This window comes from Hyla sarda, chromosome 1 (genome assembly GCF_029499605.1).
Source record: "Hyla sarda isolate aHylSar1 chromosome 1, aHylSar1.hap1, whole genome shotgun sequence".
Classification (NCBI taxonomy): Eukaryota; Metazoa; Chordata; class Amphibia; order Anura; family Hylidae; genus Hyla; species Hyla sarda.
Window position 1 is genome coordinate 148659650 of NC_079189.1, and position 25449 is coordinate 148685098.

Consider the following 25449-nt stretch of genomic DNA (forward strand, 5'->3'; position numbering starts at 1 on the left):
CAACTATTTTCAGTTTCAGATTTCTAGACAACTGCTTAGAAGAACCCATGGTGCTGATTGTTGGGACAAGTTCAGATGAGTCTGGGCATTTAAAACCTTTGAGATTGACATCACCTGGTCTTCCCAGATGATGAATGAGAACAATCCATGACACTGGCAGGTCACAGCTTTGCAAAAGGGGCAGTGCATGCTATAAATTCTGCAGGGTGCCCAAACTTTTGCAGATGCCATTTTTTTTTGTTTTCTGTTATTTTGAAAGTGTAAATGTGTAAATGATGGAAATTAAATCTAACTTTTGTTGACATATTATAAGAATGTCTAATCTGTAATTTGATGCCTTTTGGAGATTTTTCCATCTTTCCTTGGCTTCTTTATGGGCATTAATACAAATTTTTACCTGGGGTGCCCAAACTTATGATCCCCACTGTACACGGCTTAGTGCTGAAGGCCAAACTCTCTACATCAATTATGCAGGGAAAAATTAGTGGGGAAATGAGGTGACATGAATGCTGTAGCTCAGCTACAGCCCTTTACATTTCTTGACCTTAAAAATAAAACATGATTTTATACCTTTGCAAACAGCCATCAGATAAGAGACAGGTATCATTTGTATTATCTACCTATCTCAACTATCTGCAGCTCTGAGCATAACATTGAGATGATAGATTTCCTATGGGACACAGTGAATCAATGTACTTGTTTCCCATAATTTCCAATGAGATTTTTTCTGAAACCATACAAGCCTACAGCTTTACTTTTCCAGTTTAATGAGTTTAAACACAGCTTTCATGTAGACTCCTGTTTAAAATAACGGATGCATAGAAAGACAAGTATACACATCTGTATACAGGTTTACCAAGTTGGTTCAGATTGTCTTTAACAAAAATTCATTTTTCATTTTGCAGCACAGCATCCTTATGCCAGATTTTATTAACCCACATACTGTGTTCAGTGCCACATAGGGAGAGAGTTTTTGTAGATCATTTGGAAATAAGAAGAAGGCACACTTTATAGGGTATACCTGGGTTTCTTGTGGCTACTTTTAATTAAGATAAATTATAGACAGCACCACATTTATTATATGCATTGAGAGATCTTGTATCATTTTTAAATAAATTGGCATTCAAACTATTAGCATATACAAATGTGTATCATCAAACGACTACAGACAACTACCTCCAGCTTCAACATATTCCTCCGTTGCAGTGTCTCAGCATGTTGCTCAGCACATTTCAGCAGCACATGTCAGAAGTCATTAGCTTGGCATCACTTTGACTAATGTTCCAGTTGATTGTCTGAATCCTGCCCTGGATCTGTAACTGCAGCAGGAGCATTCTTACTGCTCAAGAACTATGAAATGACTAAGCCGATTGTCAATGCTAGAAACCAAAGAAATCTATTTCTAATAATCTTTGACAATATTTCCCTTTTTCAACTAAAGGGGAATTTATTTTTATGTTATGCTTATGGGTAATACTATGTGTATGTATTGGATTGCACATCTAACTGGTGTGGTATTCAACATATCGTATTATACTAATGTACTATTCAGTTGCCATTGCAATGACTTTTAGTGCCTAATTGTGTGTAAAAGTAGCATGCGTAGTATTGCTTTACTAAAAGCCTCAAAACTTTAAAGTGTACCTGTCACTTTAAAAAACTTTTGACATGTCCTAAAGACAAGTTTGGCCTCCTTTCCATAGTGCATCTTAGGCTAAGTTTCCACTTGTTTTTTTTCTGGCAGTTTTTGGAAAACTGCCATTGCAGTTTTTGAGCCAAATTCTGAAGGGGATCCATAAGGGAGGAGAAGTGTAAGTCCTTCCTTTATATGTCTTATTCCTTTTGAATACACTTCTGGCTTTGGCTCAAAAACTGCAGTGGCAGTTTTCCAAAAACTGCTAGAAAAAAAACCAAGTGGAAACTTAGCCTTAGTGCCACCTCTTCTCCATACATACACTTGCACCATCCATATGATGTACAAAAAAATATTTCATTCATTAGACCAGGCCACCTGTTTCTGTTGGTTTATGGTCATCAGATATCAGCAATATGAGTAGAGGATTAGACGGAATCGTGGTCAATACTAGAGTTCTCTACAGTTAGCAGAAAAGCAGTGATGTGCTTGATCAAGGCAGAGAGCACAACAATCTCGCAAGGAGGAAATGCTAAGAATAGGTTAATATTGGAAGTTCAGTCAAGCCAATGAAGAGTGGAACACCCAGAACGCAAGAGCAGGAGCCTAGTTAATGATTTCAGAAAGAAGTTAGGGCTCGTTCACACGGCCGTCGGCCCCCATAAATTCATGCCCGTTATGCAGTCCGTTCGATACTTTTGCAAATGGGTTGCAAACGGCTGTAAAAGGATTCCATTGATGTCAATGGGAATTTTTTACAGTCCTTTGTCACCCGTTTGCTTCATATTCCGTTTTTTTATTTGCCGGAGAAAAGACGTGTGCAGTATTTTTTTCTCCGTCAAAAAAAAAACGGATCAAAAACGGATATAATACCTTTAACATTGAAGTCTATGGGAAACGGATGAGCCTTTAATGCCATCCGTTTGCATCTGCTTTTTCAATCCGTTTTTTGATCCGTTTTTCTTCTGAGCATGCTCAGAACAAAAAACTATATTTTTTTTGTTTATTAACTGAACAATAATCAATGCAAACAGATAACATCCTTAAAGTAAAAGGGCCCTTGAGCAGTACTGTTCTACTTAACTGAGACACAGCTCACACAGTATAAATATTTGTCAGAATTTGATAAAAATGTTAAATAACTTTACTCTTCCATATACTACTTCATGACTGGCTTCATGACATTACAATTTTATTACTATTTTATTATTAAACAGTAGATACGTAAATGCACAGTTTTACGATAACATCATGGGGAACATTTATCATTGTTGCTTTGGTAAGCGAGTTCTGTAGGCATTTTTTTTCCCTTTGGTTTTGCTTATGTGTGACATATTTTTCATACTATCACAGGGGGTCGATAAATTTTGCTTACATAAGCAAAAAACAATAAAACCTCTTTGGAATACCATTTTCTTAGCACACATAAGCAAACAAAATGTATGTGTGTTTATTACCACTTTTTCCCCCTAAATATGCTAACCCATTTTTTATTTCTCTTTCCATTTCAGATCTGTCTATCCTGTGGGCTACTTCAGATTTGATAGACTACGATGACCAGCGTTTTTTGTTTAATATTAACAACATTCGGTTACAAGGGCTTGTGGGGGAGTGTTTTTTAAATGTGTTTATTTTTTTTTATTTACGTTACTGGCTTATTAGTGGAAGCGGCCTTATAAATGGAGTCCATTACTAAGCCAGGCTTAACGTTAGCCCCAAAAACAGCTAGTGCTAACCCCCAATTATTACCCCGGTACCCACACCACAGGGGTGCCAGGAAGAGCCGGTACCAACAGGCTCGGAGCATCAAAAATGGCGCTCCTGGGCCTAGGCGGTAACAGGCTGGCATTATATAGGCTGGGGAGGGCCAGTAACAATGGTCCTCACCCACCCTGGTAACGTCAGGCTGAGACAAAAAATATAGGGAACCCCACAGGTTTTTTCATAAATAATTAGATATTAAAAAAAACACATAGGGTTTCCCCTATTTTTATTCTCAGCCAGATGCCAACCAAGCAGCAACAGCCTGACGTTACCAGAGTGGGTGAGGACCATTGTTACAGGCCCTCCCCAACCTAAATAACGCCAGCCTGATACCGCCTAGGCTCAGGAGGGCAATATTTGTTACTCCGGGCCTGTTGGTAGCGGCTCTTCCTGGCACCCCTGTGGTGGTGGGTACCGGGGTAATAATCGGGGTTTAGGGCTAGCTGTTTTTGGTGCTAACGCTAAGCCCTGGCTTAGTAATGGATTTTGTCCAAAAAACAGCTTCCACTACTAAGCCTGTAAAGTAAATAAAAAATAAAACATGTTTAAAAAATGTTTACTCCAAAAAACAGTTCCTCACAAGCCCTCGTTAACCATTTTATTAACATAAAGAAAAAGAAAAAAAACACTGGTCATCGTCGTAGTCCACAGGATACACGGATCTGAAGTGAGAAGGAAAAAATGGAAAATAGGTTAGTACATTTATTGTAACCCACCCGCACATTTCCCACCCGCACCGCACCGCATGACTACAACTCCCAGCATGCCCTTACAGTAAGAACATAATGGGAGTTGTAGTCATGCAGCAGGGCTGGGGGAGATGTGCAAGCGGGTGACGAGCTTGTCACCTGCCCCCACTGCATGACTAAAACTCCCAGCATGCCCTTACAGTAAGGACATGCTGGGAGTTGTAGTAATGCGTCATGGGCGGGTGACAAGCTTGTCATGCGCCCACCCATCTAACACACTCCCCCCGTGCCGCACAACTACAATTCCCAGCATGCCCTTACAATAAGGACATGCTGGGAGTTGTAGTAGTGTTGTGTGGACGGGTGACAAGCTTGTCACTCTCCTGTACATCTCCTACCTGCTCGTCCCACCGTGCCTGCGAAAATGAAAGTAAAAAAAGTTGCACATAAAGTCTCACGTGCGACTTTTTGTGCGACTTTATGAAAATGCTGTCATACGCAAGTTTGTAAGCCAGGTCTGACCTTGCTTACACTTTTTGAAGGGGGTTTGCGACTTTTGTTTGCTTATGTGCGACTTTCGTAATGATAATTCCTGGACCACTGCAAAATCAAAACTGAAAATTGCTTAGGTAGGGCAGATTGGTATTTTTTGCTTACCCACAAAAGTCGCACAAAAAATTGCTTAGGTGCACATGCGACTTTTTGTGTGACTTTTGCAAGCAAAAAAAGCTTCTTAAATCCCTAGATAAATCTCCCTCCATATGTTTATGTAAAATTTCTTCTCAATGATATACTGTATTTTAATTCTATAATTTTTTTTATTTTCCACAGTACCTTACTACTTACATGGAAATCTCTAAAGAGCTTGAAGATAATGTTGGACTAGGAAAAGCATACAAAGCAATGGCAAAAGCTCTGGAAAGGTAAGTTAGCACTCGAATGTCTTGCTGTCACTGCCAATTTATTCAACTGTGAATGACTTGAATTGCTGGAGATCTGTCACTTCCCATTTACTGGCTCTTTACGTCTTAAGCACTGCCCTTTTTGAGTGACCCTTTCAGTCTAAATTATTTGAAACAAATACAGTTTAAAAGGGCAGAGTAAGACGGCATCAAAGCTTTTCTTGTCCTGTGCTTTTATATGTTTGCTGTATTTGTAAAGATATCTGTTCTATAAATGTTACTAAACTATATCAGTTTTATAAATTTTTGAAACAGATGCATTGAAATATTATTAGGGTTTTAGCAATATTTTTTACAAAAAAAGAGTTAATACTTATGTTTATTTTACAGTTTCCAAATCACATTAATGTCCATATCAAGATGAGAAACTGTAAATACACTCACTGATAAAAAAAAAAAAATGCACCCAGACATAAATATCCGAATGCTGCAAAGTCCAGCATGCAGTTATGTCCAGCATGCAGATATCTAATAATTACAGGTGTGGTCTGATAACTCACTGGGTCTTGTCACAAAAGGGCACAAAAATGCTTTTCTCGCTGCCCTATAAAAGGCTCTTTAAGAGTGCGTTCACACGCTATTACTAGCAGACGGTTTCCGCAGCGGGAATCCCGCTGCGAGTTACGCAACCATTGATTTAGATGGGTCCACAGACAGTCCACAATAGTGTCAGATTTGCAAGTGAATGGTAGCGTAACTCGCAGCGGGTTTCCCGCAGCGGAAAACTCGCTGTTACTTACTAGCGTGTGAACGCACCCTAAGGCACTGTTTGATTAGTGTACCTTTTGGTAAGAGATCAATGACTGCTAGACATGCCTTTACAATGCACTTTAAGGCATTTTGCTCAGTTGACAGACTTTAAAGGGGTATTTCAGGAAAAAACATTTTTTTTATATCAACTGGCTCCAGAAAGTTAAAAAATTTGTTAATTACTTCTATAAAAAAAATCTTAATCCTTTCAACAATTTTCAGCTGCTGAAGTTGAGTTGTTGTTTTCTGTCTGGCAACAATGCTCTCTGCTGACATCTCTGCTTGTCTCGGGAACTGTACAGAGTAGAAGAGGTTTGCTATGGGGATTTGCTTCTAAACTGGGCGGTTCCCGAGACAAGTGTCATCAGAGAGCACTTAGACAGAAAATAACAACTCAACTTCAGCAGCTCATAAGTACTAAAAAGATTAAGATTTTTTAATAGAAGTAATTAACAAATCTGTTTAACTTTCTGGAGCCAGTTGAGATATAAAAAAAAGTTTTTTCCTGGATAACCCCTTTAAGACAGGGTACATGATTGAATTGCCTGCCAACCAAGTTGTTAGGATCTGTTGAGAGCCGTGGTTACATGAGGGCACTCACACACAGCGAAAAGGCTCTAGATGGCCCAAATAGACCACCAGTAGAGAGAATTGTTTGATTTGCCAAAAAGCATGAGCAGCTTCCACAGTTTCCGTTTCCATTATCCAGACACAGGTGCACCTTCATTAAAGGAGTACTCCGCTGGAAAACTATTTTTTTCTTTAATCAACTGGTGCCAGAAAGTTAAACAGATATGTAATGATAAGGAGAATATTTAAACTAAATGTAAGACATTTTGTAAATTTATTAAAAAAGGAAAAACGAGAAAGCCAGAAAAAAACTTCTCGGTAAAAGACATATGAAAGCCTTTATTTTTTGATATGTTGTAGTACTTATGTACTACAACATATCTCTAATATACTTTTATTTTATTTTTTTTCATTAAAAAGGTTTAATTTACATTTAAAAACCGGTTACTAAAGAAGGACTGATTTTGGAGTGGCAATCAGTCCTTTTTCAGTTAGGCTGCACTCTCTCCCTGCCTGTCAATCAGACAGGCGGGAGCGAGCGCATTGGCTCCCCAGCCACTCCTCCCGCACATCGCCGCCGCCTCGTTGCCGCCACTGTCCCTGCACGCCCGCTGCCGGACTCTGCAGTAACTGCAAGTGTAATGAGGGAACGGGATATGCGGGGCGGGTGGGAGGAGGGAACGGGCTAGTGCCGTAGCGGGGGGGGGGGGGGGAACGGGCTAGCAAAGAAAATATAAATAAGATGGTGGGAGCTACCCTTTAACTTATTTGTCCTCAATTATAAGCATCATGTCTGGAGAAAACCGGGCACTGTTCATTACCTGCCAAATATCAACTCTACAGTGAAGCATGGTAGGGGCAGCATTATACTTTAGGGTGTTTTTCAGCAGCTGGGACAGGGAGACTGGTCAGGGTTGAGGGAAAGCTGAATGGAGCAATGTACAGAGATATTTTTTTTATGAAAGCCTGATCTAGAGTGTTCAGTCCTCATCTTCTAACAAGACAATGACCCTAAAAACACAACCAAGACAGGAGTGGCTTAAGGACAGCTGTAAATGTCCTTCAGTGGCCCAGCCGTAACCATGCCTTGGAACCTATTGAACATCTCTGGAGAGAACTGAAAATAGCTTCCACCAACAGTCCCCATTCAACTTGAAAAAGCTTGAGAGGATCTGCAGAGTAGAATGGCAGAAAATCCCCAAATCTAATTGTGAAAACTTTGTGGCATCTTACACAAAAAGGCTGGAGGCTGTAATCGCTGCCATGTGATTCAGCTAAGAAGTGAGTGAATGATCCAAAGTCAATGCAATATTTTAGTTTTTCCTTTTCAATAAATTAACAAAGATTTCTAAAAAAAAGTTTTCACTTTGTCTTTATGGAGTATTGAGTGCAGAAGAATTATGTCAAACCTTTTTTATATAACAATATTTTTAACATAACAAAATGTTTAACCCCTTAATGACAAAGGACGTATATTTACGCTCCCGCGGCTAATACAGGACAGCAACGATCGCGGTGATGCCCTGTATTAACCCTTCAGACGCGGCGGTCAAAGCTGACCGCCGCGTCTGAAGTGAAAGTATCCCAGCTGCTCAGTCGGGCTGTTCGGGACAGCCGCAGTGAAATCGCGGCGTCCCGAACAGCTTACAGGACACCGGGAGGGCCCTTACCTGCCTCCTCAGTGTCCGATCGGCGAATGATTGCTCCGTGCCTGAGATCCAGGCAGGAGCAGTCAAGCGCCGATAACACTGATCACAGGCGTGTTAATACATGCCAGTGATCAGCAGAAGAGATCAGTGTGTGCAGTGTTATAGGCCCCTATGGGAGCTATAACACTGCAAAAAAAAGTACAAAAAAGTGTTAATAAAGGTCATTTAGCCCCTTCCCTAATAAAAGTTTGAATCACCCCCTTTTTCCCATAAAAAAATAAAACAGTGTAAATAAAAATAAACATATGTGGTATCGCCGCGTGCGTAAATGTCCAAACTATAAAAATATATAGTTAATTAAACCACACGGTCAATGGCGTACACGTAAAAAAATTCCAAAGTACAAAAAAGTGTATTTTTGGTCACTTTTTATACCATTAAAAAATGAATAAAAAGTGATCAAAAAGTCCAATCAAAACAAAAATGGTACCGATAAAAACTTCAGATCACGGCGCAAGAAATGAGCCCTCATACCGCCCTGTACGTGGAAAAATAAAAGTTATAGGGGTCAGAAGATGACATTTTTAAACGTATACATTTTCCTGCATGTAGTTATGATTTTTTCCAGAAGTACGACAATATCCAACCTATATAAGTAGGGTACCATTTTAACCGTATAGACCTACAGAATAATGATAAGGTGTAATTTTTACCGAAATATGCACTGCATAGAAACGGAAGCCCCCAGAAGTTACAAAATGACGTTTTTTCTTCGATTTTGCCGCACGATGATTTTTTTTTTCGTTTCGCCGTGAATTTTTGGGTAAAATGACTAATGTCACTGCAAAGTAGAATTGGTGACGCACAAAATAAGCCATAATATGGATTTTTAGGTGGAAAATTGAAAGGGTTATGATTTTTAAAAGGTAAGGAGGAAAAAACGAAAATGCAAAAACTGAAAAACCCTGCGTCCTTAAGGGGTTAATGGTTTTTGAAACTACTGGAGATAAAGTCACTCCCATACTCCAATCCTGGTGTGTTGGTGTGTGTTTTGGAGTCCTGAACCTGAACTCACAGATGTGTTAGCACTGCCAGAAAGCAGCAGAGAGGAGTTGCTCTGCAGAAGATCAGCTTGTCTGTGATATGTTGGATACTGAAAGACTGACTTTGAAACTGAATGTGCCAAGTATTTGGTTAGAAGAACTGATCTGAAGAAAGTTTAAGTTTCTGTTTATAGCGCATGCTGCAAGTGGAACTTATCGCTGTATGCTAATAATTACAATAAACCCAAGATTACTGAACTGTGACGCTACCTGTTTGGGTTTGTTTGCTTGCTGGCAAGACTGTTTGAAGGGTCTCGTTCTACATAAAAAATAACAATATATCTGAGAATAAATTTTTTCCCTTAATAAATTGGGTTGCCCAGTGATGTATGTTTGTTAGTGTGACATTACTCTGTGATGGTTATCTATTAAAATGAAACAAGTGTAATTCAGATTAGTTCTTTAAACCAGATAAAAGCTATTTATTTTTGATACATTTCTCTTCTCATTGATTCCATTTACCTTAATACTTTCATCTCCAGCTTCCAAACTTATAGCATCAGCAAGAATCCCCTTTGTGGTAGTTTCATCCCTGTTCTATTTGACTTCTCCATTCTGAGTAAATGATTAGGTTTTCATGCATTGGTTCAACCAAAACCTATGTTCACTCAACCACATCCTTTATTGATTACTTCTACAGCAAACAGTAGGCCAAGTGTGATATACATAATTGGACAGTTGTCAGGGGATATGGGTGTTTAAAGTACCGTTTGCCCATCTGGAAACTGGAATCACCTTGGTAGATAAATATCGTGTGATTTTTCTTTCTTTTCCTGTGGATCAAATAGTGCTGCTATATGTTTTAACTCTCTGAGGTCTGGTTGAATGAATTTGGTGATTATAACCCATAATATGCTCTCTAGGCTGCACCTGTGCACTGCACGCGGAGAACTGGGAAAAGAGGAATTAATATTTGTCTAACACTGTAACCCTGCTCTTATCCTCAATAAATCCTTTGCTGTTCTTTCGTAAGATTGTGTTGGCTTTCCGTAATAAGAGCTTTTCTTTGCTGATATATCATTACTGAGCAAATCTTTTGGACACCATCGACTTGCTATCTATATTTTGTTGCAGATATTTATTTTGTCTTCAGAACTAGAAAATAGCAAAAAGTGGATTTCTAATCACTCGTGTTTCACAAATTCTTACATTGAGCCTTTTTATTAGGTGGGTTATTAAAAGAATTATATGGATTAGTCCACTATTCCTTCAACAAGTGCAACACTAAGGCTTAAGCTAGTTTCAGATAAGTTTAATGTGGATGCATTTCTACATCCATAGTATCACACCACATGTCCTGGTACAACCGCAGATCTGTTGTACTACTCTGAATGTATGATAGAGATTTCTGATGTTGTGACCTTGAGTGATTAGACCTCGACTTACAGCTGTAATACAGGCAAAGACATGCAGCTGTTATACACCATGTTACTCTGAGGCTATGTTTTCATGATGGAATGTTCACACGGAGAATCTCCGTGCGGACATTTTGGACACTGTAGGGTGCTGGCATAATTTGCCAGTGCTAGGTTCACACAGGAATGCGCCATCTCATAGATGGCTATGCATTCCATGCGGATTTCGAACAAAGAATGAACGTGTTCATTCTTTGTGTGGACACAGAAAATTGAATTTCCGTGCCAGAAACATCTGGCATGGAAATTCCGCCATGTACACACCACAGATGAATCCCATTGAATTCAACAGGACTCTGCTGCAGCGGAATCTCCATGCCCGATTCCAATGCGTAATCCGGCACGGAAAATCTACCGTGTGAACCCTGCCTTACTGGTTGATTTTAACCATTAAGCTACACCATTGAGTTATGGACTGCAGCTGTCACTAGTTAATATTGCTTCAAAAAGTCTTAGTGTAGCCGCCAATTTGGATAGACACCAACCAGCCATAACATTAAAGACTGATTATTTATGAAATACCCTTGACATTCCCTGCTATTCAGGGAAATGTACATAGGGTTTGTTGATGGTTCCCCTGGTTATTGGTTTGTCACTTTGATGTAATTGCTTTCTACTTTTACTGGTGCATTGTTAGGTTTTCTACATGCTTACTTGTAGTGTCTTTCATCCATTACCTTCTCTTGCACTTTTTCCTGTTAGATGGTAGTCCACAGTCGTATTGATTTTTTAGATGAATGTCAGACTTCGCACTTTATAGCCATTTTCTAAATGTATTAAATTTACAAGATGCCTTTGGAGTTGCACTCAATGGCCCAGATTTTTCAAACTGTTGGAGACAAAAACTGGAGTGATTTGCTCATAACAACCAATCACAGCTCAGCTTCCAATTTACCAGAGCGTATTAAGATATGAAAGCTGAGCTGTGATTGGTTTTCGTGGACAAGTCGCTCCAGTTTTGGTTTCTGACAGGTAATAAATCTGGCCTGATATTTTTTTCCTGCTGTGAGCAAGGGGTTCTCATCTTTTTATTACATCTTTTTCTGTTGCTTTTCAAAAGATCATTTATGAAGTTCTTGTTTTTATAATTTTGTATTTAAAAAAATAGTTTTTAATGTCCAAGTACACACTTGCCGTTTCTTTTATATACTGTCTAAATACTAACCAATGTATACTGGAGACACCCATCAATACACCTGCTGTTTTGGAGATGCTCTAACTCAGTTGTCAAGTCAACAGAATTTGCCCCTTGTAAAAGCTGCTCAAATCCTCTGGGTACAGTCACACGTAAAGAATCTGCGGCAGATCTGATGCTGCAGATTTCAGTGCAACTAAATGAAGAACTAGGGGAGATGTATCAAAACCTGTGTAGATGAAAAGTTGACCAGTTACCTACAGCAACCAATCAGATTGCTTCCTTCATTTTTAAAAAGGTCTCTGAAAAATAAAAGATCAGAAAAATATCTGATTGGTTGCTACGATCCACTGGTCAACTTTTCCTCTGCAAAGGTCTTGATAAATCCCCCCCTGAATGTTCACCTGCTACCTCTATCTCACCCCTAGACAGGTGCCATTGTAATGAGAGAAGCAATATTATTCACTTCTCATTGCCATTTGTTTTAATGTTATGATTAATCTTTGTATGTACACTGCTCCAGGCCCCTGACAAATGAATGGAGCGTGTGCCATTCACAGCAGACTCTATCTGAGAGCTGGGCCCCTTTTCTGCAGATCACTGGGGATGCCAGTGGTTGGACCTCTGCAATCAGATACATATCCCCTATTCTGTGGATATGGGATAAGATAATTTTCACCAGACACATTCTTTTATATAGCCCGATCTACAGCCTCCTTTCCTAAAGAAAACCAAGAAACTTTAATTGTGGCCCTACCCAAATCTGAGAAACCACCCACAATTCAACAAAGTTTTAGTTCCATCTTGTAATTAAATTCTGATTCAAAAATATATGCGAGTATCCTAGCCTAGCTTCATTCAGCTTATAAATATCGACCAGGTGGGATTTGTGCACAACCTAAATATATTGCCTTATATTATTTCTCAAAACATCCCAACTGTAGTATTATTCTTAAATGCCGAAATTGGTCATTTGGTCAAAAACTGGGTTTGAAGGGGAAATGATGCTATCTATAAAGCCCTTATATTTTAACCCCACTGACAAAGTCTTTGTAAATGGAACCCTCTCCACTGATTTTATTTTTGCAAACAGAACTCAGGGTTGCCCCTTAACTCCTTGGGGACCAAGCCCTTTTTGACCTTAAGGACCAGAGCATTTTTTGCAATTCTGACCGCTGTCACTTTAAGCATTAATAACTCTGGGATGCTTGTAATTATGAATTTGATTCAGAGATTGTTTTTCGTGCCATATTCTACTTTATGTTAGTAGTAAATTTTTGTCGATACTTGCATCATTTCTTGGTGAACAATTCCCAAATTTCATGAAAAATTTGAAATGTTAGCATTTTTATAACTTTGAAGCTCTCTGCTTGTAAGGAAAATAGAAATACCAAATAAATTATATATTGATTCATACAAAATCCAAGAAACACAGCACCAGTCAGGTCACGGATCTTTAAAAAGCTGGGTTGTCTTTATTGTCCCAAAATCAGAGCAACATTTCGGCAGTAGAAGCCTTTATCAAGCATGCTTGATAAAGGCTACTACTGACGAAACGCTGCTCTGATTTTGGGACAATAAAGACAACCCAGCTTTTTAAAGATCCGTGACCTGACTGGTGCTGTGTCTCTTGGATTTTGTGTACAATTTTCCTGAGCTGGCGGCCTGGGCAAGCACAGGCACAGAGGTCGAACCCCGGTGCTGTCTCACACATCTCTTCTACTTCTATATTGATTCATATATACAATTTGTCTACTTTGTGTTGGCATCATAAAGTTGACATGTTTTTACTTTTTGAAGACATCAGAGGGTTTCAAAGTATAGCAGCAATTTTGAAAGTAAATTTCAATATCTGAATTTTTCAGGGACCAGTTCAGTTTTGAAGTGAATTTGAGGGTCTTTATGTTAGAAAGACCCCATAATGGACCCCATTATGAAAACTTCACCCCTCAACTTATTCAAAATGACATTCAGAAAGTTTGTTAACCCTTAAGGTGTTTCACAGGAATAGCAGCAAAGTGGTGGCAAAAATTCAAAATCTTCAATTTTTACACTAACATGTTCTTGTAGACCCATATTTTTAATTTTTACAAGGGGTAAAAGGAGAAAAAGCCCCCCAAAATTTGTAACCCAATTTCTCTCGAGTAAGCAAATACTTCATATGTGGATGTAAAGTGCTCTGTGGGTGGGAAGGAGCGACATTGGGCTTTTGGAAAGCAAATTTTGCTGAAATGGTTTTTGGGGGGCATGTCTCATATAGGAAGCCCCTGTGGTGCCAGAACAGCAAAAAACACCCGACATGGCACACTATTTGGGAAACTACACCCCTCAAGGAATATAACAAGGGGTACAGTGAGCCTTAACACCCCACAGGTATTGACAACTTTGTGTTGAAATTGGATATGAAAATGTAAAAAGTATATTTTTTTTACTAAAATGCTGATATTACTCAACATTTTTCATTTTTACAAGGGGTAATAGGTGAAAATGTCCCCCAAAATTTGTAACCCCATTTCTCTCGAGTCGGAAATAACTCATGTGGATGTAAAGTGCTCTGTGGGTGCACTACAATGTTCAGAAGGGAAGGAGCGACAATGGAATTTTGGAGAAAGTATTTGGTTGGAATAGAAGTCTGGGGCCATGTGCGTTTACAAAGCCCCCGTGGTGCCAGAACAGTGAACCCCCCCCCCCCACATGTGACCCCATGTCCGAAACTACACCCCTCACGGAACGTATCAAGGGGTGCAGTGAGCATTTACACCCCACTGGTGTTTGACAGATCTTTGTAACAGTGGGCTGTGCAACTGAAAAATTTAATTTTTTATTTTCACGGACCACTGTTCCAAAAATCTGTTAGACACCTGTGGGGCATAAATGCTCACTATACCCCTTGTTATGTTCCATGAGGGGTGTAGTGTCCGAAATGGGGTCACATGTGGGTATTAATACTGTACGTCAGTTTTCCCCAAACAGGGTGCCTCAAGCTGTTGTAAAACTCCCAACATTCCTGGACAGTCAATGTCCGGCAATACTGGGAGTTGTTATTTTGCAACAGCTGGAGGCTTCGTTTTGGAAAAACTGACGTACAAGAAGTTTTAAATTTGTATTGGGGGGCAACAGTGTAAGTGTGTAGTGTATATGTAGTGTTTTACTCTTTATATAGGGTTAGTGTTGTGTAGAGAAGTGTAGTGTTGTGTTTTTAGGGTACATTCACACGGCCGGGGTTTACATGCCCATGCCCATGCAAACGCCCATGCAAACTCCCCGCCCATGCAAATTCCCAGCATGCACAGACAGACTGTGCATGCTGGAAGTTGTAGTTATGCAACAGCTAGAGGCACACTGGCTGGGATTGGGAAACACTGAGCTAGGTAACAGACTACCCACTGTCTGTTTCCTAACTCAGTGTTTCCCAACCCATGTGCCTCCAGCTGTTGCACAACTACAACTCCCAGCATGCATGGTCTGTCAGTGCATGCTGGGAATTATAGTTCTGCAACAGCAGACAATGTTTCCCAACCAGTGTGCCTCCAGTTGTTGCAAAACTACAACTCCCAGCATTCCCAGACAGCCGAAGGGCATGTTAGGAGTTGTGGTTATGCAATAACTGGAGGAGAACAGTTTGGAGACCACTATGTAGTGGTCTCCAAACTGTAGCCCTCCGGATGTTGCAAAATTTGAACGCCAAGTATTTCCAGACTTTCCAGGCATGCCAGAAGTTGTAGTTCAGCAACATCTGAAGGGCCAGATGTTGCCGAACTACAACTCCTAGCCTGCCTGGACACTTACGGCATGCTTTGAATTGACATCTGAAGTGCTACAGTTTGGACAGCCAAAGGCTGTCTGGGCATGCTGGGAGTTGTAGTTTTGAAACTCCTAGAAGCAGCAGTGAAGATCACTTTACAGCGATCTTCACTGCTGCCTCTGAAGCTGCGGCTGACTCCACTTGCCTTCTGGTCCTCCCCTGCTCCACTCACCGGTCCTTGGTCCCCGCGTGCCCAAGGTACCTGCCACCGGTCCCCACGTGCCCAAGGTACCTGCCTCCATCTTCCCCCGCTCTGTTCCGGCTACCAGGGGTGGGCAGAGCGGGGGAACTCAACTGTCACCCCTCGCCCCTGCTCTGCGATTCGACGGTCATTCCTGATCGGCCAATCGCAGGGGATAGTAGGAGGTGGCACCCCTGCCACCTCACTCCTATCCTTTAGGATGATCGGGGCTGTCTCTGTCAGCTCTGATCATCCCTATTTTCTGATCAGCCCGGAATCGCCGCAAATTGCCGATCTGAATTGATCGGCGATTTGCGGCGATCGCCCAAATGGGGGGGGGTCTCAGGCATTGTCACGGGATGCCTGCTGAATGAATTCAGCAGGCATCCCACTCCGGTCCCCGCATAGCCGGGGCAGGGTGTGACATCATGGGGGGGCAGTTTGTTTCAAACGCTGAGCAGCGAAGTACCCTTTTAATCTTCCCTAATTTTTATATTTTCTTTGGAACGCTAAGCATACCTTTTAAGATGAAATTTAGGTATCCTCGGCATTTATACTAACAAATGTATACCAGGAGCACCCCTTAATACCTACTGTTTTGGAGATGCTCTGACCCAGTTGTCAGCCCCTTATGAAAACTGCTCAGATCCTTAGAGTACAATTACGTGTACAGGATCTGCTGCAGATCTGATTCTGAAGATTTCAATGTAAATAAATGAAGAACTGACTGTTCACTTGATACCTATATCCCACCCGTAAACAGGTGCCATTGTAATAAGTCAATTTTATTTACCTGACAATGGTTTTAATGTTATGACTGACCTTTGTACATACACTGCTGCAGGCCCAAGCTGCAAAACAAAAACACATATATTAACCTGGATTGGACAGAAATTGACCCCAAGGTGTAATCCTCGACTTCAGGCCCTGACACAGTTTACTGATAGGTAAAATGTAACTTGATACTGTTATAAGCATTGTGTTCTTTAATTTTCATATACATATTTGAAATATCAATCTCTCTTTCATTACAGCCAAGGAAAAATTGTTGAGAGCATTAAGTACCTGGAAAATTTTATAGAGGTTGCCAAAACTAGTAAATTAGGCCAAAGCCTTGCAGAGACATGCATCTGCCTTGGAGACATTTTTAATGCACGAGTAAGTACTGACTGCTTTTATATAAGTGATTTTCTCTTGTCACTGGTTGGGAGTGTGTGGGGTTTAGAAAAAAAAGGGAACATGGATTTCCACTGACCAATTTATGCCAGACATGCATCAGAAATTGGCATAAATTATGACACAAATAATGAGGCAGGTAAGTTACTAGCTAATAGGCTTAAAGTGTACCTGTCATTAAATGTATATTTGTAATATGCATTGGTTAAAAACGTGTATATTTTTGGCTGAAAAAAACCTGAGAGGTATTCAGACTAGGTGCATGTTCATTGCTCTTTCCGCTTATCCTATATGCTTTTGTGGTGTACCAGTGCATTTATAGTTTCCTTGTATGTTTGCAGTTCCCCATGTGGCTAATTATCCCTTATACTTGGCTCAATGTAATTGTATCCCATTTGTATGCCTGACTCTATTTGCACATCTTCTGAATATACAGCTCCTCTTGTCCTCCCATTTTTTCCTGTGCCACCATTTTTTTGCCATTTTATATGTATTTTATCTGTTTTTATAACAAATTTTCAATAAAGTGATATTTGTTTTTCTAAATTTAATTCTCTGGTCTTTGATAGTTTGGTGTTGATAACTCTCCATTTTGCTAAGAAAACCCCAAAGGGGGCGTGGTCACTGGGGAAAGGGGGCGTGGTCTCCAAAAAGGGGCAGGTTCCCGACATTTTCACAAAAACCCAACATATTTACTAAGGTTTCCACAGAACATGTGGTCGATTTCAGCTGAGGAAAACCCGACAGATCAGAGCATATGTTAAAAAAAAGCAAAGTGGAAACTGTAGGGAAACATTAGTAAATACCGTGGAAAAAAATTGTAGGGAATTAAAACCCACAAAGAAACCTACACTCCACTCTTATTAAATGAGAGCCACTGTGTTTGAACATAGCTAAATACTACATGTAAACCCAACCATAGTCTTTAGGCCAAATTAACATCGTTGTGTCCACAGCCTGCAAGTTTAACAGCAAATTCATATTTCACATATATCCTTCACAAAAAATATTTAATTGAATGGAAATAACTGAGTTTAAACATTTATGTTTTCTATAATTTATATGTAAATGTTTTGGTCTTTATATAAATAGCTCAATTTTATATTCTACTAGCTGAGTACCCGGCGTTGCCCGGTTTTTCCTTCCTAATCCTTGTTGGGGAGGAAAATAAACAAAGGAGGAAGCTTTTGACTTCATATCCCGTCCTCATATATTGTTGTCATATCCCGACCTCCTATCCCGTCATCCTATCCCGTCCTCCTATCCCGTCCTCCTATCCCATCCTCCTTTCCCATCCTCATATCTCGACCTCCTTTCCCGTCCTCCTTTCCGGTCCTCCTTTCCCATCCTCCTTTCCTGTCCTCCTATCCCATCCTCCTATCCTGTCCTCCTATCCCGTCCTCCTTTCCCATCCTCCTATCCCGTCCTCCTATCCCGTCCTCCTTTCCCGTCCTCCTTTCCCGTCCTCATATCTCGACCTCCTTTCCCGTCCTCCTTTCCCGTCCTCCTATCTCAACCTCCTTTCCCGTCCTCCTATCCCGTCCTCCTTTCCCGTGCTCTTTTCCTGTCCTCATATCTCAACCTCCTTTCCCGTCCTCTTATCTCAACCTCCTTTCCCGTCCTCCTATCTCGACCTCCTTTCCCGTCCTCTTTTCCCGTCCTCCTATCCCATCCTCCTATCCCGTCCTCCTATCCAGTCCATCTACCCCGTCCTCCTATTCCATCCTCCTATCCCGACCTCCTATCCCGACCTCCTATCCCGTCCTCCTATCCCGTCCTCCTATCACGACCTTGTATCCCGTCCTCCTATCCCATCCTCCTATCACAACCTCCTATCCCGTCCTCATATCTCGACCTCCTATCCTGTCCTCCTATCTTGACCTCCTATCCCGTCCTTCTATCCCGACCTCCTATCCCGACCTCCTATCCAGTCCTCCTATCCCGTCCTCCTATCGCGTCCTCCTTTCGTGTCCTCCTATCCCCACCTCCTATCCCGACCTCCTATCCCGGTCCTCCTATCCCGGTCCTTCTATCGCGTCCTCCTATCCTGTCCTCCTATCCCGTCCTCTTATCCCGACCTCCTATCCCGTCCTCCTATCCCGGCCTCCTATCCTGACCTCCTATCCTTTCCTCCTATCCCAACCTGTAATATGTGTACCAGTTATTGAAATATGTCCAGCCGTACATACATTTCCCATTGATTTGCATGGGACTTTAAACAAAAACCCCGACCCTCACAAATAGGGGTAGTTAAGGGTTAAATTAACTATCCTATATTTTAAGTGGACATATAAGTAACATGTGACCAAGTATTATCGAAATATCTCAAGCCGTTTGGAAGTTATGCAGTAACATATATTTCCCATTGACTTGTATGGGACTTTAAACATAAACCCCGCCCCTGGCAAATGGGGTTGAGTAAGGGTTAAATTACCTATCCTATGTTTGTTGTTGACATATAAGTAACATGTGTGCCAAGTTTCATGTTAATATCTTTAGCCGTTTGGACGTGATGCTGGAACATACACACATACATACACACACACATTGATTTTTATATATATAGATTTATATTGTGAATTAAGTGTTTTTTTTGTTTGTTTGTTTGTTTTTTTTGCTAAATCTGGATAGTGTGTGTATTTAGCAGGTTATGAACACACTGAGAGCTAATGCACCGTGTGCATCTGCCAGCCATTTGTGCTGCAGAAGTAGTAGTATTTGTGACTTCTTTGTGTCATTTAATTCCCAGGAGGGAAAAGTGTCTTTGAAAAAAAGTGCACATACTGCTCTCCTGTTGGTTTAAATGGAAGAGTCACTCTTTGCAGTCTGCAGCCTGACAGCTGGTTAGAGTGTGCTAATTGCCGGTTGTGATTATGGAAAGATTAGCCCGTGCTGATGGCATCCTGCTTGCTGGAGATCCCAACTAGGAAAGGTTTCAGGATCATGATCCAAGGCTGACTTTTGACACAGTATGGGGGAGGACCTGTGATGTCTAAAACTCAAGTGAAAGCAGAAGCAGCTAAAGTTTGTGACATATGGTGCATAATATGGATCTTTAGAGGAGCTAAGTTATTTCACCAATTCTCGCTATTCTTAATCCATTAAAATGACCAGTGGGAAAGAAAAAATCTTTTGATATCTATAGATAAAAAGGGAAATCTCATTAAGTAAGCCAGGGCTGGAATCTCCAACATATTACAGCCTCTGTATATGTGCGCAGCCCCCCTTCAGGCTGCTGAATGTGACAGGCCTTTAAATAATCTGCACACTGTTTTTGCCATAATGCACTATACAGTACAGTTCTCTTTTCTCTTTTAGCATATAGTTTGCCAACAAACATGTAGTACCGAAAGGCTATGGGCAGCCTCCCATTATTTTCAATGCCATTCTCCTGCACAGTTGCACAGTGTACACTGACTTTTCGGACTCTGCCTAAAGAATCATCATGTCCATTTTTTGGGGGATAAATCTGCTCGTATATGCATTATATTTATGAAGACAAGGCAGTCCAAGCACATTCTGTAGTTTGAACGTAGCCTTACTCCTTCATCTGAAAGCCTTAATGTTAGTAGGCTTTTATATTTCTTTTGTGTATGTTGTAGCTGATCTTTACCATGGCATAAAAATGGTGGCAGAGGCACCAAAATTGCTGCTTTCCTAATTCTGGTAGGTAAACCCAGCCTAATAATAGTAATTTAACTTGGTTTTGGCATTTTATGGATACATATTGTTCTTGTCTTTCAGTTATATAAATGAGAAATAAACCAATTTAATGACATTCACATCCCAGCTTTGTAGCATGCCGCTAAGAAAATATTTACTATTTATGTTATCTGTATTTATAAAACTACTGTATGGTTAACTTGTAGGTAAATATTTTTTTGCACTGTTTATATGGGGAATGTGTCTGTTTACTGATTTAGGATTGAGAAATCATTGCATAGTATGTGAATACATTTTCTGTGAAATAGGAAAACTGCATATGAAATAGAAAAAGTGCATATTATATTGGAGGTGACAGGAAGCATACCTCTTTAAATCCAAGCATACCTCTTTACCCCTGGCACGGCTAGAACACACAGGCGGCTGAGTAATTCGAGGCACAGGAGTAATAAGGCAGCTTGTGTTCAGGATAGCAGAAGGTCAGGGCAGGCGGCACAGTAGCGTAGTCATTAACGTAGCAAATGGTCAGTAGGCAGGCGGCAAAGAAGCATGGTCAGGTCACGGAGCAAAGGATATAATACACGGCAAGACAATCACAGGAATGCTTTCTCTCAGGCTCTAGGGTAACAAAGATCTGGCAGGGAAGTGTGGGAGGTGGAGGAATTTATCAATGAGCCACCGGTGTTACTTCACTAATGGGCGCAATGGCCCTTTCAATCTTTAAGCTCCGGCGCGCACCCTAGGGGACGGGGACACGCACGGGGACGGGGGCAGGAGAAGCACCAGGTGAGTGACGGGCTGGGATTTGCATGCAGGCGTGTCCCGCGATGCGAATCCCAGCCCCGCCAGCAACAGCAGGTAAAGGGACCATGCGCTCACGGCCAGCATGTGCGGCCGGAGCGCATAACGTAACAATTGCTTAGCCACATTGCTGTGCAGCTTGAAGGAGACAGTCCATGGCAGATTAAAGTAGAAAGGTACTGAATGGATTCATTTGGTGAGGAAGCTAAATGTAGGAAAAAGGGTGAATGTTCCAGGAGAATTTGGGAGAAAATGCAAACCTTTTTCTTGTTCTGGTTTGTAAATTTGTAAATCATCTGTGGAAAAATATTTTTCTGAATGTTTTATATGAGATGGAAAAATGTAATATAGAAATAAATGTAAAAAAAGGGGAAAGGTGGTGCACCACATTGCATGGTACACATGGAGAAGATTCCCACTGCAATTGCAAACCACGTCTTTCTGGTTTGCTGTATCATTGTAATATGAAATAAACACAGTTTATGGGTGCACAGCAAGTGATTTGAGCATACTTATTTCCATACAGCGGCACATTAAGGGTATGTTCACATGTGGATGACATGCTGTGGATCTGATGCTGCTGGTTTAATCAATATAAATGAATTGCTGAAATACACAGCCTCAAACCCGCAGCATGAAATTTACAGCATAAAATCTGCAGAGTGAAATCCGAAGTGGATTAAGCATGTGTGAACGTACCCTAAAGGCCAAACTGTTTCAAATAATTGGCAGTTCAATGTTTCATTGTAGTTTAACACCCCCCTTTCTCCCCAAAAATCTATAGTATTCTGTGATTTTTAGAAGACACAGTATTCTCTATGACATTGCTTCTATTTGCTAAGTTAAACAGCTAAGGAATAACTAAAACATCATCTGGGCCCACTAGTAACATTTGTACATAAAAGCAACATGCACAGTTTTGTTTTAACACAAAGAACTACTCTTCTTTTATAAGATAATAACGTTGTTGTGGGTTTCCTTTTAGGGGAACTATGAAAAAGCATGCCAGTATTTTTCCCAAGCTTATGAGACTGCAGTCAATCTCGGTGAAATACCACTGATAGAGGAGGCACAGGTTCATTTCGGCATTGCAAAGGCACACCAGATGATGCAGACCGTGAGCAGACACACAGAGGCTGCAGATTATGTTAGCATGGAGTACCTGCTGGCATGGAAAAAGAACAGAAGTGACATGTTCAATGACCCAGCAAAAGTTGGTAAGACTGCTTATAAAACACAAATAGCCTTATTTCTTTTATCAGTGCATTTAGCTAGAATAGTTTTTTTTCCCATTGTTGATTCTAAACAGGGAGTAATGTATTTATCTATATCAGTTAGTCTGTTTATCTATAAATCTATTTACACAGCCATAACATTAAAACCGATGAAACACCTGTATAGGGGTGGGATATAGTAAGCAGCAAATGAACAGTTCATTCTTCACAATGATTTGTGGGAAGCAGGAGAATTGGGCAACTGTAAGGATATGAATAACTTTGACAATGGCCAAATTCTGATAGCTAGACAACAAGCTCATCTCCATAAGGGGTGTCCGTAGTATATGTCATGATCACGGCAGATGGAGGACAGTAACGGGACACGGCAGGAGGACAGCAGGTGGTGGATCCTCTGGGCCTGTGTGAATGTTGACATGAGCCATGCCAGGGAGCGGAGTCTAAGGTGCCACTGGTTTTCACCAGAGCCCGCTGCAAAGAGGGATGGTCTTGCTGCGGCACCCAGGTGGCAACCCCTGGCATGACTCATCCACACAGGTAGTTGGGGGGGGGGGGGCGTGGCACGGAAGGACATTGGCAGGATGAAGCAGATGGTGGAAGGTCAGGGCCGGTACACAGGTACAGTTTAGGTAGGGAAACAGGGAACAGGTACACAGTAGCGAGACACAGGACTTCACTATGGCATAAACAACCAAAGATCCGGCAGGGAAGCAAGGGAGGAGCAGGAATATATGGACCAGGGGACAGGTGTAACCACTTTAATTAATTGGGCACTAGCCCTTTATGAAACAGAGCTCGGCGCGCGCGCGTGCCCTAGAGGGCGAAGGCACGCGCATCGGAGCTGCGAGGACAGGTACACAGTGAGGCAGTGGCTGCGGAAGGTGAGTGACGGGCTGGGATTCGCAAAATCATCTACACTGTTCCTTTGGCCATCTTATGAAATCAGAGAGATCACACTAGATGAATATAGTTATCTTGTGCATTTAATTTTAAAATACATAGCATGGTAACTGTGAGCATGCATCTCTTTGACCATTTCAGCCATATCCATTATTTACAGATGTATGAATTCCTACAGCCTTACAGTATTTATTGGCAAGTATTACTAGTATTGTTGTAGGAAGTTTAGGTATTTTTGCATTGGCTGTGCATACATGGTGTTGTCATAGATTGGCACCAAGTAGCAATAGTTCCACAGCAAAATTGTAGGCCACAAAAAATTAAGAAAAAAGACCATTGAATATAATACATAAAAGTTGCCTTCGAAAAGCTGCTCATTTCAGCCAACCATTGTTTAAAAACTGTATGTAAACATATATTCACGATGATCAATGGCAGACTACACTCCTAAAACATTGAAATTGTCACAGTTTCCATGACCAATCAATGTAATGCGAAGCTGTCAGTGTACATGGAATGGAGACTAGAGGGATCAGGCTACTGTACAGTATGCCACCCCACACCATAATCGCATGTATAGGACCAGTAGGATCACAAGAGGCATCACCCTATGATATTGTACTGACTTGATCCGATTTCTGAAGTATCATGTGTGTGAAAAAATTTGCTTTTGATGTGATTTTTTACAGCTCCTCCCACATGCCATAAATTGAAGATAAGTGCTTAAAATTTTGATCATTTTCAATGCCCACTACCTTCAAGATTTTCATAGCCTGCTTACAATTTCAGTGTTTTCTTTTAGTTTTTTGGCTGTGGTTGAAATTAAAAGGGTACTGCATGATCCATCAAATGTATCTGATCATTTATAATTTTTTGCAAGCCCAAGGTGGGTGCATGTGTTTTCTTTTGTAATAGTCACCCTTGATCAACCATTTTAGTCCTGGATTTTTCAGGTGGAATTGTTTCTACCAGTAATGCAATGGACGACTGCCCTCATTCCTGTTCAAAATCTCTTGTGTATGTGCAGTTTAAGTTACAACACTAACTGAAAGTTCCTTAGTACTACATATCTGAGCAGCCTCACTCAGAGCTTAGGTTACCATATGTGATGCCAAACGTGCTCAAATGGAGTAATATACATTAGCTCTAATAAGCAGTTTACACATATTCTCTGTTAACAGTAACTAAATAGACTTTGCTATCTAATGTATAATTCAGATTTTGGTGATTATCAGACAAATTACTTTGTAGGTAGCATTCTGGCTCAGTAGTTTTACTTCCATAAGGTAACACTATACCCACACCTATGTTAAATTAGGTGAAAGGGCTCCGTGGTTAGGATCCTGGGTTACAGATTGACCTAGGACAAACTCCCAAGTACTCAGACAGTCCAAAATATGTAATGTGTGAATTGGTTTCTGAGCAATTGTTCTATGAGTGAAATAGGAAAGGTATAGGGGTATTCTGGAATACTAAAAATTCTCTCCTAGTGCACGAGTCCGTAACTTTTGAAAATGATTCATCTTGGCAGTGAAGGCCCTCTCAGTCAATCCCTGGGTGTCCAAACAGGCCATCATTGCCGAGACTAGTCTGTATCACAAGTAGCAAGCAGCCAGAGTGTTCAGCAGGACACCATAAGACTTCACAGGGGGACCCCCAGGGGAGCAAGGTAAGTGAGAATATGTTTGTTTTTTCACTGCGTTCCTCTGTCCAATAGGAGAGATTTTTTTTAGTATCCAGAAAACCACCTTAAAGGTCTGTGTGTTCCAGTTATCTATAAACATAGAATGTGTTGGCAGATAAGAACCATTTGGCCCATCTAGTCTGCCCAATAAACTGAATCCTATCAATAGTCCCTGACCCTATCTTATGTAAAGATATGCTTATCCCATGCATGCTTAAACTCCTTCACTTTATTTGCAGCTACCACTTCTGCAGTAAGGCTATTCCATGCATTCACTACTCTCTCAGTAAAGTAATAATTCCTGATATTACTTTTAAACCTTTGCCCCTCTAAT

General features: G+C 40.9%; 1 protein-coding gene across 7 annotated transcripts in view; it reads left to right on the plus strand.

Moving 5' to 3' along the window:
* The window catches only part of TTC29 (tetratricopeptide repeat domain 29), a 267225-nt gene that overhangs the window by 179228 nt on the left and 62548 nt on the right, over nt 1-25449 (plus strand). For all 7 annotated transcript variants that reach the window (XR_008890045.1, XM_056562838.1, XM_056562843.1 and 4 more), the window contains exons 8-10: nt 4918-5009; nt 16691-16814; nt 22282-22513. Coding sequence is in view for 6 of the 7 variants with exons in the window: in XM_056562838.1 (XP_056418813.1) it covers nt 4918-5009; nt 16691-16814; nt 22282-22513 (448 nt within the window). In the remaining variant the exon portion in view is untranslated. The remainder of the gene's footprint in view (nt 1-4917; nt 5010-16690; nt 16815-22281; nt 22514-25449) is intronic.